Source organism: Durio zibethinus, chromosome 20 (genome assembly GCF_047325235.1).
Source record: "Durio zibethinus cultivar Kanyao isolate XHJ-2024 chromosome 20, ASM4732523v1, whole genome shotgun sequence".
NCBI lineage: Eukaryota > Viridiplantae > Streptophyta > Magnoliopsida > Malvales > Malvaceae > Durio > Durio zibethinus.
The window spans coordinates 11,015,673-11,031,686 of record NC_143181.1 but is presented as its reverse complement, the minus strand read 5'-3'; the positions used below and the strand labels follow the sequence as shown (position 1 = coordinate 11,031,686).

The 16,014-nt window shown below is 28.4% G+C and overlaps 1 protein-coding gene across 1 annotated transcript; it reads right to left on the bottom strand.

The window, feature by feature from the left end:
* Positions 1–6,079: 6,079 nt before the first annotated feature.
* LOC111315782 (putative alkaline/neutral invertase D) lies at positions 6,080–12,420 on the bottom strand. The gene is made up of 5 exons (XM_022917789.2): positions 12,182–12,420; positions 11,030–11,469; positions 9,743–10,174; positions 7,473–8,031; positions 6,080–6,715 (listed from the first exon to the last, which is right to left on the bottom strand). Exons 2-5 carry the CDS (start codon positions 11,414–11,416, stop codon positions 6,420–6,422), a joined length of 1,674 nt encoding a protein of 557 aa, XP_022773524.1. The 5' UTR covers positions 11,417–11,469; positions 12,182–12,420; the 3' UTR covers positions 6,080–6,419.
* Positions 12,421–16,014: the final 3,594 nt, after the last annotated feature.

The window sequence follows — 16,014 nt, the reverse complement described above, 5'->3', positions numbered from 1 at the left end:
CAAGAGGCAAAAACTAACAATGATAATAAAAAAAGCAAAGCATCTTACCATGAGACAATTGAAATGACTTTTCTTGTCCCATACAATAAGGACATGATAAGTTTCTATGAGTGTTCCAATCAAACAACATACCAGATGCAAAAAAATCACTAATTGTCCATAAAAAAAGTTGCTTTCAAATGAAAATTTTATTTTCTATAAGCACTATATGTCATAACATCGTTCAACCACAATATTTGTAACTCATTTATTAAAGGTCTCAAGAAAACATCTATATTTTGATTCGAACTACTTTTTCTTGGAATGATCACATTCAATAAGATATATTCTCACTCATATGCAACCATGATGTCGAATTAAATACCACTATCATTATTGGCAAACAAGAGTATGGTTTCGCACTTAGATCAAATGGACAAAAATCATCCACATAATCATAATCATACATTTCTCACTTCAAGTGCAAATGATTCATGGCTATGATTGAAATATTTCCAAGTTTCACTATCAATAGGATATCAAAGCACACCTTCATGACTTTGGCTATAAGCATGCCATGTCATATATTCAACAGTTTTAGTTGACATATAAAGTCTTTGAAGTGTTGATATTAATGGCATATAACGTAAGATTTTATAAGGAATTTTTTTTTGTCTTACCACCAGACTTATTCTTTATATATCGAGCATAACCATAAACTGAACAATGTGTCAAATTTGCTACTTCATTATAAAACAACATACAATTATTTTCATATACATGAATTTTCTTATAACTAAATCCTAGTTTCATGTTTTTTTTTTTTTTCATTTTGTAAAAGCTTTCTAGTAATTTATCATCCACTGGCAACATACCTTTCAATATGTTTAGTAGATGATCAAAACATGACTCACTAATGTTAAACTCTGATTTATAATTTAAAAGTTGCGACAAAACATAAAAGATTATATGCTTCGTATAACCTGACCATAATGGTTCATTCGCATCATTCAGTAAAAAATAAAAGTTTATTGCATTTACACTTAGCTCTTCTTTGGATGGTTCTCTTGTCTCATTGGCATCCATAACTAATTTTGTTGTCACATCCACCCTAAAATTAGGATATATAGCATCCACAACCATTCTACTATAAAAATTTTATTTTCTTATTTCTTCGTCAGTTCAAAGGTATTTTTGTTTATCAAAAAAGGTTATCCTACTTTTAACTTCCCATGTGAGACCTAACTCGTATAACTTATAGTAAACCCCTTATAATAAAGGTGGTTATGCATAGCATATGCTTTTAAAACCTTTTTATTCTCATATTTGGCACAAGAACACCTAATCTTCCAATTACTAGTAAAGTTTGGTTGAGAACAAGCATATCTAATAAATCTTTCACACCATCATAGAAGTTTTGAGTAATGTATCCATTAACATCTAAACGAGAGTACATCCAAGAACGATATTTGTCTATTATTGAACCCTAATTGAATTAAAATATGAGCAATTAAAGTCATATAAAATGTTAAATCTTTTTATTGATTGATCATATGAGCAATTATTGCTAACTAAATAAAATTATCTAAATGATCATATAAAGTAATTATTGGTTTACTTCAACAATAGTCCATCAATGGCACAAAAGGTCTTGTAAAAATTTATCATACATACTACAAGACAACAAATTCACAACAAAATATTATTGATTTTAGTGATATAATTTCACCTTTAATCTTGGACTTCTCAATGCAATTCCATCGATTTTGCAAATTTTTTTATAATCCAAGCACTTTTATGTACGAAGCTTGTTATACTTTCAAAGTAGGTGGAATGGAAAATAAAGTAAATTAGTATGATGAAAATGAATAAAAAATCATATTCATTATAGAATATGCATCCACCTAAACACACTTTCAAACACACATTTAAGGATAAATTATGGAAAGTAAGAATAAAATCTAATAATTTAATTTATTTATATTAAGTTTGATCAATACAATAAACCATAATATTTCAATAATTAGTAATATATAAATTTTACTAAACTATCAAATATATAAATTACTTCAAATCAAATATAAATCTTATTCTACATTAAACCCAGTTATAACCTCAAATCAACATAAATAATTTTAATTTATATAATTATTATTAAAATTCAAAAAATATTAAATATAAAACATCCATCAAAATATATATAAATCTTAATACAATACACATCAAACCCAAATTAACTAATATAAAATCTTACACATCTAAAAATTAATAAATCTATCACAAAACCGAACAAATCTCAACAATACTTTCACACAAATAAAAAAATTACTCAACAAATAAAAAAAAATTTCCTCAACAATACTAAAAATAAACCCAAAAAATTAACAATACTCAACATTAATACTCAACAAAAATCCAAAAAAAATATATAACCCACAAATTTCAACAAATATATAATCAAAACCCAAAAAAATTTTAACAAATGTATAATCAACAAAAACTCCACAAATTGGTAACCAAAATCCAAAACAAATCTTAACAAATTTATAACAAAAATTAAACTCAAAACTCAACAAATATAATACACAAAATACATGATAAAATAAAATATTTAATAAATAAACTTTACTAGACAGAAGGGGACTTGACCGGCCAACCAATGCAAGTGCACAGTGGGGAAGGTTGATGTCGCCTGTGGGGAGAATAGGAGAGGGGGAGAGTGGGAGAGTGGGAAAAGGGGTTAGAGATTTGCGGAAATTTTTGGGGGAAATGCGTTGGTTGCCCGATTGTGGAATTTGGAGATCAAAAATTTTTTTTATTGATAAATTTAGTGATGGAATTTGCATCAGTAATGTGTAAAAAAAAAAATTTCAAAATTTTCTGTCGTTAAATCGGTAAGAAACGTTTTTCAATGAAATTATCAATAAAATTTTTCATCGATAAAATTCATGACAATTCATGTTAAAGTATCACCTATAAATTATTAATAAAATTAAATTCATTGATAAAAAAAATTTTTTTAACATTCAGTTGGTATTTCGTCAATGATTACCTCGGTAAAATTCCATCAATATTAGCTATAATTTTGATAATATTTGATCCAAAATTTCAAAAAATATAAAAATTACATTAATATAAATGGATCTCTTTTCTCTTTCTCTCTCTCTCTCTCTCTCTCTCTCTCTCTCTATATATATATATATATATATATATTAATTACTTTATTGAAACTTTTCAACAGGTGCGGATGAAAGTATCAATAATATTTCACTACAATGTTGATTTTGCCATGAGTAAGCAACTTGTTCTCCATTTTGATTGTTCCAGGGCAGGTAGTATTATTGGTTTGATGATGTCGACATGCTATTATAATTTAGTTTTTTCTTTTTAATTGGATATTAAAAATAAAGAGCAATTATATTTCAAGTCACTTAACTTTTCCAAAGTTTTTATTTCAGTTATTTAACTTTGAATTTCACAATTTAATAACTAATTTTGTACATTTTATTAATATTCTTAATTGTCAATGTCTTATTGTCTACGTGACTTTACAATCATTTTGTCACAAATTTTTGTGAAATTTAATAATGATAATTTTTATTATTAATGTTATTCATATTAAAATATTATGACATAATACTAGAATAAGCTCTCGAATTTTACAAAAACTTAAAGTAAGTTTCATATTTTATTGGATGAATTAAGGTTATGAAATTTTATTTTAATGTAATTAAAATCTTAATATTTTGAAATATTTATTATTTTGTTAAAATTTTCTTTGTTAGCTAATGTAATATATGAAAATTATCTACTTAAATTTATTTGGATGAGCTGAATGATAAAAATATTTGAAAGAAAGTTATTTTATAATTTTGGCAATTGGATTTACTCACTCCTTTTTTAAATTTAATGAGTATAATTATAACAAAATAAAAATTCATAATTTTAATTCTATACAATAACATGATGATTTATTTATATTTTTTATAAAGTTTGAGAGTTTATTTGAATTTAATTCTAAAATATTTTAATATAGATAATAAATTAATATATTATATTATATTATATTTTAAAAAATGGTGATTAAATTATTTTAAAGTCACGATTACAATGAAAATCAAATTGTTAATAAATTTTAGAAAAGTTGACGAATTTTTTAATATTGGATTATCAAAATAAAAAATCTTTAAAGATTCAATAACCAAATGTGTAATTTGATTTTATTTCTTATTGGAAATTTATTTTTTTAATTATATATACATATATATATATATATATATTGTCGGTTTACAATGCCAAGTGGGATGTCAAGTGAAGTGGTAATGTTAGGTGACGAATTGTTGACGACATAGCAATATTGCCACATCGATCATCATGTTGTTAGTCTCTAACATATGATCAATGAAAAAAAATAATTTTAGTACAAATGTTGGGCAGGGTTTGTGCACTGTTAGTTCTTTTATGGCTTTGCTTCCCAATATCCAAAAGTAGTTGGTCAACGATAAAAAGAGTCTGAAGTATAAATTTACCGAAAAGGAGCTAGCCATAAGACAAAGAAGATGATTGAAGGACTATGATTTGATTATTGGTTATCATCCAAGAAAAGCGGATGTTGTTGCGGATGCATTGAGGCAACATCGAAAAGGTTGATATATGAGGATGATTGAGATAAGAGTTGATAAGCACGGAATGGAAATAGGAACATATCACCACGGGTTCGTTTCTGGGTTACCTAGAACTGTTTGTTTTGAGGAAATAATAATAATTAAGTCAGTATGGGTGATTTTAAATAGATTGACGAATTCTAATCACTTGTTAGCTCTCAAAAGTTTAGGGTATTCATTGGATTGACGAATTTTATTTACGAATTCTGCCAACAAATGATTTGCTACTCATAAATTATTTTATAAATTGTTTTTGAATACCGTTGTCCAACGTTTTAATTAATGTTTTGCATAAATATCTTTGTTTTCGATTTGAAATTTTGTATTTTTTGCAAATAAAATTGATATTGAAAAGTGTTTATATGTTCTTAAAAATCTATGTAGTGGACTTATTTTTGACTTAAATCCAAGTAAACGTTATCGGATTGTGAATTGTGAACATTCGTGATATATATATTTACCATTTTTATTGTGAATTGTGATACAGCTTAGAAAAGGACGAAAATCATTATTTATTTTTTTGAATTGTAGATTGAAATTGTGATTTATTGATAAAATATCTATAGTTTTTTTTTATGGCACTTAGAGCTTCCTATTTAATAAATAAGAATTTAAAGTTATAATTAGGAATCGATAGAATTTTAAATAAATGGTTTGATCCTTGCATGCTCATGGCATTGTCACGTCCTACACCCTCAGATTTGGTGTGTTATAGCTATAAATTCGGGAGACCTAAAGGATACAACCTCGATACATCCACAACGTACAATGCTTCATTTTAGCCAAAGAATGAGAAATTGAGAAGCCCTGTCTTTTTATTTTTCAAAGATTTTATCCAAATGCTTACTGGAAACGCCAAAAAAAAAAAAAAAAAAAAAAAAAAGGAAAGAAGCAGCGTAATTCATATGATCTAATAAAATCTAAAACTCTAGAATGTTAATTGTACTATATACTTCTTAAAAGATCATCAAATAAGCAGTGAAATTTTTTAATTTCACAGGTAAAATGAATAGAATAGCACATACTCTTAATGTATATTTAAAAAATTAATAATATTAATTTTAAAAAATTAAACATATATCATTATTTTAACTTTGTTTGTAAAATTTAAAAAAACTTTCGCTGTGATTATATTTCTTTAAAATTAAAATTACTTTATGAATAGCAAAATTTTAAATTTTAATCTTACTGTCGATGAAGATTTTAACTCTATCAATGGTATTAAATAGTTGATACACACTCTTTCTATATATACAAAATATGAAAAAATAATGAAGAGGGCCAAAATGACTATCAACTAGAACCTGTTTCAAATCAACCTTCCTAACTAGACTGGTAAGCCTCTTTCAAATCAACCTTCCTAACAGGGTTCATCTTTGCACTCACTCTTTCTTTTTTGTTCATCCAAATGGAAATTAAGCAATGGAATGAGAGGATGCATTTAATCAGATTCAAGAGGAATTGATGAACGTCCATATAAACATAATATCCATTCTCATCATGTTCATACTCCTTGAGAAATAGACAAATTTCCTTTAGCCATTTCGGCCTTAAAAAACTGATAAAATCTGACATCAAAACAGTAAATGTATCTTCTATTATAAAAGCAAGAATTTAGTCTTAGCAGTCGGCTATTGTACACAAAAGCAAATTTTGTATCATACCCTAAATGGAAAACGCCAAAGAATATTGTTATAATGAAATTTGAAGTGGTCTCTTGCCTTCTTGTCTCCTGCCCTACCTTCTCTGTTGTTTTCGTTTATTTGTTTGCACTGTTTAGCAAGTCCAAGAAGATGATCTCTTTATCAATGGCTTCATCTGTTTGTCCTCCTCCAATGAAATCATCCCTAAGTGCGACGGATCCTCTAGCATCATTTTTGCCACTAAATATCCTGCTATTGACCATGTCTGATACTTCCTAGCCTGTTTACCAATAAATCTCCCAAGTTTACCATCGTAATATTCTGGCCAGCTATCTTTCAACAAACGTGTCTCAGCAAGATCAATCGCACGTCTTGCAATTTGTGGCCTTCCCGTTTTGATGCAAGCAGCTGTTAGTAACCACAAGAGCACTGCATCCAAAATAGTAGAACATTGCAGGATTACGAAAAGGAAACGTTAAAAGCATTAGAATTCAATATTACTGCAAAACTCAGTCACAAAAATCAATGATCAATCCATCTATTTTCAGCACAAAGTGACATGCTAACAGCCACTATTTTTTATTATAGTCACATCTCCACTTTTCTAACAAGCAAGTTTTTCTCCAATTTTCCAATGTGTAAACATCAACCGATGGTCTTGATAACTACAGGATCATGAGATTTACAACTCCAACTTTATGATGTATTGGAAAGTACTGTAGGAAGAGAAAAGTTTCGAGTAGCGGCATTACTATCCTCAACCCTTTTACCAAGTATTACAAGGGTTCTCTTGATTGCTTCTGAAGCATAAAATTAACATCTTAAGTTCACAGAGTAACGACTATTTCCCCAAGTATTATCATGTGAATTTAGTTTAAAAATGTCAATCAGGTTACTGCTACCATCAAAGCAGCTAAATTGTTGAGGATGGTTTATATTGATCAGAAGATAGGCAGCAATTGGGGGATTTATAAAAGTGGAATAGCCAGGTCCAACCTCTTGCTGTTACCAATATTAACTTCAAGTTTCAGTAAATGTTGATTGTAATTTAATTGAGTTAATAACAAACAATAATCAATTATTTTGCGAGTAAGACAACAATGAGTTATCCATGAAACAAATTAATTTCATTTCCTATAAGATAAAAAGCACAAAGCGAAGATAGATTAGACAGTGATGGTCGTACCTGGCCAAGATCCTCCATTGTGATAACTCCATCTCGTGTTCTTAGGGTCACAACCAGTGACAATTCGCCATTCATGACTTTCTATTGCAGGATAAGCTATTTTTAGAGGCATTTCTCCAACAAGTTCATCCCAGCGGGCTTCAATAAGGTCCATAATAGCCATTGATTGCTCTGGAGTTGCAAGAGAAGATAGAATTGCTATACAATTACCTAAACAAAACCATCGGAAATCCATCCTTGCAGGACTAACATTGCCAATAAAGTAGCCACCACGGGCTGGCATAAAATCAAATACCCACTCTGGAATGGAATCGGGAATAACATTAAACTTATTTACTGCAGTGTGAGAATACTCCTCAGTTTTATATCTATAAATATCATTTAACTGTTGAAAGTCAAGCCAAAAGTAACTGCGTATGTGATAACTCAAGGCATGCAAACGCTTCACAATTCTTTCAATGCATTCTTTTCCTTCCACATCATGCTTCAGCATTGATAAGGCACACCTCAACGCCATAAAGAAAAGTGCTTGAATTTCAATAGGATAACCATAAATACCCTGTAAAATAAATTCACACCATATTAGAACATGCAGCTAAGAGTCCCTGGTCTCAGAAAGGGAGAGCAAGTGGTGACAAAGAAAACAAAAACATCAATGCTCATCACCTCAATTTGATTTATCTATTAAAAAAATAAAGTTAGAAATTCAGGTATCATAAAGCACTAATGTAGGATGCATAAAGCAAATTACTGTCTGAAGTATTTGATTAGCATAGTCATCAAGTAAGAGGGAAATTTTGAAGTATACAGTAAGATCCTTTTTTTCAATACAAAAATGGGGAAGAAGAAAGATAAAATGATTTCTAGGGAGACTTGACCTTAAGAGAACAATAAAAAATTGCAATAAATTGATGATCAATAGACAAATATGATTTGTAATTCAGATACAAAGCATTTCCTTGATGAATATGTAAGAACCCCAATCTCACATTGGCAATTTGTGAGGATCTAAGGAATATAAATAGAGACTTAAGTGTAACACTCATACTTGCGAGCCACCTGTTCTGGACAAAATTGTAAAACCCATTAGGTCAAAACAAAAATTATCTCATAGGTTACGTTGTCACCAAAGAATAACATAAACAACCTGTTTTTCTCAGACATAAAAATGAGTCTGTTAACAAATATTTCCTCCAACTAAACAGATAAGGAAGAAGGACCTTCACTCAAAATTCACTTACAATAAAAATATGGATCCAGTAAACCTTAAATGGCTGTCATTTCTAAAACAGATAAATGGACTTAGAATAATAAATTAAAGAGAAACAAAAGCTGTATCAATATCAACCACCTAAATTCACATTGTTCTTGTCTGCCCTACCATGCAACAGCCTAGCAAACATTGCTACAGAAATGGTCAAAATTATTTATATCTGTAGCTTATTTCCTGTGCAGTCACCTAAGGCCAAAAGAGCATTTGAGACAAACAATGTATTTTTGGTAAACTATGACAGTTTTGCATAAATATTCATATAACTAGATTTTGACACACCCTCTATGTGGGTGAAAAAATAAAAAAGTTGTGTTTCGGAAAAGAGAAAAAATAAGTCACTTGATGAGTGGTTCTTTTTTATGCATGCAAGAAAGAGTTTTTCATTCATAAAATGGAAAGACATAAATATTATAATTATATTTTGTTGCTGTAATTTTATTTTGACCTTCTAAGTAATTTCTGTGATTGAATTGATATCACTTGACTCATGACACCAAACTTAGTCAGACACATTATAAATAGTATGATAGATCACATATGATATGAAACAAATTTTGAATTCATTTGCTTCAATGACTTCCCAAGACATTAGGAGATTAGTTACTAAACAAGATTAGGCTGGTCTAAACAAACAAATAAATTACAGCAGTTAAACCATCAAAGTACAACTACATAAACATGTTCATAAAAGCAGCATGCTACTAAATTAAAACCAAGGAACGGGATTTCTATAGGTTATGCGGTTCGGTTCTCTCTGTCACTCAGCTATAACAATAAATAACTATCTAGCACACTTTATTTTTCCATTAATAATACATATTATATCCAAATTCTAAATTTCATAAAGTTTGCAACTTTTAAATTCTAAGATACTTTGCATGTTTCACAGTAAATTAAAATAACTATAAGATTCATCAGGAATGTTAAATATATGAGCAGGCAGCACACAGACACATGGACAAAAGAGAGAAAGATTAAGACTAGAAGGATAGTTTACCATTCTTCGATCAATCATAGAGCATCCATCAGCACAAAGTAGGGTTGGGAATGTATCAAATCCTTCTGATAGACACAGAGTAAGTATGAGCCTCATCCCTTTTTGACACTCAGGTGTCTCAGCTAGAGATAAATCCCCAGTAGATTTTGTATATGCACGGAGCAGAATTATCCACCAGAATCCAGAGTCAACTGGAGCAACTCTTCCAATGGCACTCTCTCCAAAATCTGCAATAATCGTGTCTTTTTTACGTACAGGATCGTGAAGAACTTTGAAGCTAGCTGGCATTGCACCTTCCCCTAGCTTGAATCTATCTATTCTTTTCTCCCACCCTTGAAGTTGTAGAGTCTTTAAGAGAAAGTTCTTAATTATCTCAGGCTCTCCATTCATCAGAAAAGCCAGAGCACTGGGCACAAAATCTCGAACAAAAACCTGAACAAATTATCAAACATGAGCAAAACAGTCTCAGAATAGTTTCAATATAATAACTGACCAGATGGCAATGATTTTCACAATTAAAAGTAACTACAAATATTGTTAATTTTCCTGAATCTTTAACTTTAACAAAAATTTTAATCATCATTTAACTTAATCTTCCCATTTTTCCCCCAAACCTGGTTTTAACAATCAAAATTCTCTATTCACATTAAAGTTCAATTGTTATTCATGTTTAGCTTGAAGTTTCATCTAATCAAAGTTATCCAACTTGGATCAAAGTATTTACTATTAAATGAGGTTCAATTAAGTTTAAAGTTTACTATGACCTTATATATATGTTCAAGCTTCCATCTATTACCAATTAGTTTTAGTTTAAATTCTTAACACATGATCATAATCCATCATAAATGTCAGGGTCATAGTTAAATGCTTAACACATGATCATAATCCATCATAAATGTCAAGGTCATAGTTTATAATTTTATATGTATGCGACAAGAATTTCAATATTACCAAAAAGGGTTCTAACCATCTTGATGATAACTGTTAAGCATCCACCTTAAAACCAATTAAGGCGTCCAACTTGAATATAAAACTACAGGCTATTGAAAATTTATTAAACGTGGGATAACTCACTTTAATATGCCCCAATCACGTGTAGGCAAAGATGGAAGAAGCCTTTCTCATGAACAAATTTGAAAAGGGCAATAGAAAGGAAATCCTAGCTCTCACACCATATTAAGCATCCAACTTAAAATCAGTAAGTGGAGAGGTCCAATCCAAATATAAAACTACAAGATACTGGAAATTTATTAAACGTGGGATAACCCACTTTAACAATAACCTTACCTGATCATAGTTCAAAACTTCCTCGGAAGCATGGTCATACGCAGCAATGGTACCAACTGGTTGGCCTCTGAAATACACCAACGATCTCCTGAGAGCTTCCCATGCTTCAGCCACCATGGGATGCGGTTCAAAGGAGTTTCTAGCTGATGAAGCCGGAGTATCAAAACCTGACCTCCCACCGGGCGAGTATGTTGTCTCATAATTGTCATAACCTCCTCTTGTGAGACCAATAGAGAGCTCACTTAGTGACCTCTCATCAAATGATCGTTGTCTCTCTATGTTAAGCCTTGGCTTATCAAGGAGGCGTGAGAGACCACAATCATCCATTTCAGAGAGTGAGCAAGTTGAGCTCACATTTCTAAGTCCCATCTCTTTAGACCAATCCATTTATTTTTCTTCAATGCACAAAAACAACACTCTCAAGTTTCAGAAGAAGAGATCTACAGTTCAAAAAACAAACAGATAGAAGGATTAAAGCCCCAAGTATTTTGGATAACAAAAAAGCATAAACCGCTTTGAATATCAAAGAAACATGCTTAATATAGAAACTGAAATGCTAAGACTACATATATCAAGCTGATGAGAAAAAAAAAAAAAAAAAAAAGCGGTGCCTTGTTGTCCATTCAACGACAGTTTCCCTTTTGTTACAGTGCAGAAAACAAAAACAAACTTGAAAAACAAACTTATATTCAATACATTACCAAATTTGTTGAAAGATGAGAAGCAATTTTTCAACAACCAACTCCAATCATCATAATTATATACAGATATGGATTCGCAGATGACGCACACAAATATTAAAATATAAATATCTTCTAATTTAGTATAAAATGAAAAGCTCTGTTTAAACGGTCAAAAGTTTTTTTTTTTGCAAATTTTTAACAAATTTACTGCATTATATTTGACATAGGAAAAAATTACCATGGAAAAAAAACTTAATCAAGGTTAAAAAAATAATACGAAAACAGATCAATATGCATACCAAGAAAATATCAACAAAGAGAATGACAAAATAAAAACAAAAGAAAAAATGCAAATCAAGCTACCTAAAGAAGAAATCCCAGATCTGAAATACAGTCAAAACATCAAAGAAAAAAATCAAAACAACCCCCAAAAAGAGCTTCATAAAAATTTAAGAAAGAAAAGGCAAACCTTGAAAAAGCAAAAAAGTCGCAGCAAATGAATTCTCCAGAACCCCAAGAGAGAAAAATGACCGGCAATTTACCGGAAAATGGTCAGAAAAGAGAGAGAGAGAGAGAAAGCGAGAGAGAAAATGAGAGGAAGGAGAAGAGAAAACGAAAAAAGAACAACAATTGTGAAGTTATGATATTTATAGAGTGACAAGAAAAAGACTTGAAAAAAAAAAGGATAATTATACGAGCAGCCGTACTACTCTCCTTCGTAATAACAAAAATGTGGATTAAGTTCGGTAAAAGCACGTGTGAAATGTCCACGCAGTCCTAAACGACACAGTTTGGACACTGTTGTACTGTATGATTTGGCAACTTGAGCTGGACTTTGAATGGCCAACTTTTTTTAGATTTGTTCTTTTTTGACCAAAATTGATTTTGGTTAGGCAAAAGGTAATTCTGAATTTAATTTTAGAATTAATTACGTTTCATTTAATTTTAGAGTACTTATATGTTTAATTTTTATTATAAGTTATATAATTGGAATTAAAAGATTGTTATATATTTTTATTATATTAATTTTTTAATATATTTCAGTGAAATATGTGATAAATTTTTAATTTTTTTTGAAGTTCTTTACCAATTAAATCAACAGTATATTAAATAATTATTTTTTATATTAGGTCAAAGTTTCAATTTAATTTTTTTCCATTTTAATTTTTAATTAATTTAATCTTTAAAAACTTTAATTAAAAGTTGAGATAACAATATTAAAATTTTGCTTTCAACTTGGATGATGTGGCATCTTAGTGATAATTTGGAGATGGATTAATTTCTTTGCTAAGTGGCATATATTCCTAAAAAGAGCATAACATTTTTAATTCTTATAAAAAAATTGTTTATAACTTATCAAATTATTATATATAATCTACATTTATAAGTTATAAGTAATGCATTCTTACATAAATTTGTGTTATAATTGAATAATTATAAGATTGTAATGAAAAAATGCAAATATGATGCCCCTTAAGTAAAAGAATATATTTATTTTATTTAAATAATAATTTATATTTTAAAATTTTTTAAAAAACAAAATTTATTATTTTATTAAAAATAGTTTTTTTTTATTAGCATGTGCCACATTATCCAAAAATTTTACATTGGCATGAAACATTTCAACAAAAATATCACAAAATTTAATTTGTTATGAATTGTCTTTTAATCAATTTTTAATAAAAATAAAAAACTAACTTCATTAAAACTGAAATAAAAAGATTAAAATCACAAGACCAAATTGTAATTTAAACATGTATATAAAACTCATTTGCCTTTGAATGAGTTGTTGTTGGGTATTGAAAAGGTGGTTGACTTGGCTTTATGGGTTAGGACAGAGGGACAGAGGGCAAAGGTTTGGTAAGAAATAGACACAAAAACCATGAGCCAACGTGATTTTGTTAGGTTTAAAATGGTAGATCAGATTTGGTTCACAGGCCCAACCTGTTTTTGGTGTCAGTTCGTACCAACACGCCTAAGATAAATAAATAAATTTAATTTATATTTTTATTAATTGTTTTTTTTTTTTGAAAATTTAATTTCATAGAATCATAAGTGACTTAAAACAGTTTAATAATTATAATATCAAATTAGTTATAACATAATTAATATAGGGATAGATCTAAATTTATTATTTTATTTAAGATAATAAAATAATAAATTCGTGGAGCATAAATGGATATTAATATCTAATAGTAGTATATATTTATGAAATTTTATACTTTTTGGTAAGTTAAAATACAATGATGAAATACAGACGTAAAACTTATGAATCGTAACCTTTAAGTACTAAAAAACAGCAATAACAAATCTAACCCATTTTTATAAAGAGTTTTTTTGTGCTACGTTCCATATTTAATACCATGAAATTTTGACATGGTTTAATTATAGATACAAAATCCTAAATTAGAATAAATAGAATTATATTTTATTTTAAATATTTTAATTTGATAAATCTTACTTTTTATTAAAAATATGAATTGTGATTAAGTAGTCAAAATTATATAAACTTTTTCATAGATCATAATACCTTTGGTGACATTAATATTAGAAATACCTTATTTCTCTTTTCTTTTTATTTGAATTTGAAAATAAATTTTAAAAGTTACTATTGAGTTATTAAAATAATTATTTTTTGGGTATAATACATAAATAAAGACTCGAATTTTATTCAAAAATATTAAGACAAGTCATTGATTTTTTACTAATGAAATTAAGATTATAAATTTTTGTTTTATTATAATTGTACTCATTAAATCTTGAAAATAGATAAATAAATTTTAATTGTCAAAAATTTTTAAAATAGCATTCCCTCAAAAATTTATCATCCAACTCATCCAAATAAATATAAATAGACATTTTTATAAATTACACCACCCAACTAAAAAGATTTTAAGAAAAAAATAAATATTTTATATTGTCAAAATCTTAATTAAAATAAAATAAAAATTTATATCCTTAGTTTCGTGCAATCAAACTTATTTTCATTTTGAGTAAAATTCTAAAGCTTGTTTGGATAACATCATTACTTTTTTCAACATATTATCCTTATTTTGGTTTTCTTTTTTTATTTTGGGTACATAAAGATTTTGATTTACGCAATACGCAACAAGAAGCAGCCATATACGTTAATCAATTTTCAATATACAAAATTTCTAATTGTTGAAATGTTTCATTGGTAACTACAACTATTAAAACTTGTCACTTTATTTTAAAGTATTTGTTTTCAACTTTTGAAGGTTAAATACTCAATTAAAAATTTAATGTTTACGTGATTTTTAATTAAAAATCTTAATTTTAATTTGATTTAATATAGAATGTAATATTTTTTAATTTATTGAAATAAGACTTTTTGTTACAGTTATGACTTACACGCATACAAAAAAAAAAAAGCATGAATCACTATTCTGTAATATAATAAATAGTAAAAATAGCCTAAAACTCTACCTTCTCCAGCTTTTCTTCTCAGGCAAACTCGACATTCTCTACATTCTTTCTAATCGAAGAACAAACACTCTGAAATCAACATCTTCCTTCATTGATCTTGTCGCCAATGACCACTATCAATCTTCATCCTTCACCAATAGCATAACTTCTTCTTACTTGAAACTAGAATCTGTGGTTCAACTCATCTTCTATGTTTTTCTTTCTCTAAATCCTCAAATCAGAACCCAACTATAACCCAAAAAATGAAAAGCTAAAAAATCATGAAATTTTACTGCCAAAATCCAACGTCATTTGTCATGTTAAAAATCGATCAACGCCTCATCCCTTTTATAACTCTATTTTAAAATCCAAAAAATTTCAAAAAAATAAAATAACCATTTGTTGAAAAATTCCTAAAAAGAATCAAACTAAAAAAAAAAAATCCTTGTTGAGAAATTTTTAAAAAGAATTCAACCCAAAAAATCCCTTATTGATAAATTCTAGAATCTTGTTATTATGGTTGCTTTTGTGTATTGGAACCCTTGTTAGATCATTTACTCATTTGGAGCTAGTTGCTGATTGCTAATCGTGCTGATGAATTTACTTTGTTGATTGCTTAACAAAAAAATTTTCCTTAACCCAAAAAACTTTTCAAAACGATTGATTTACTGTATATTTTTTCGTCCCTTCAAAGATTCAAAAACTTTGCCTAATTTTTTTTGCTTTTCAATAACTTTTGATTGTGAATTACTACTATTTGACCTCTTTTGCTTGATTGTTCAAGGCTAATTTTTGTGTTTAATTTTGCTCCCTGCCTTCTTATTTATTATCAATTGTTATTGTAATCAATTTTTATGTTTTTTTTTTTTGTTGGAA

What these genes read in the sequence shown, in the direction of transcription:
- LOC111315782 (XM_022917789.2), bottom strand. Translation starts at nt 11,416, where the DNA reads ATGGATTGGTCTAAAGAGATGGGACTTAGAAATGTGAGCTCAACTTGC. An exon ending in CTATGATTGATCGAAGAATG is followed by an intron (nt 8,032 to 9,742) that starts GTAAACTATCCT and finishes TTTATTTTACAG; the next exon opens with GGTATTTATGGTTATCCTAT. An exon ending in CAATGGAGGATCTTGGCCAG is followed by an intron (nt 6,716 to 7,472) that starts GTACGACCATCA and finishes TTTTGGATGCAG; the next exon opens with TGCTCTTGTGGTTACTAACA.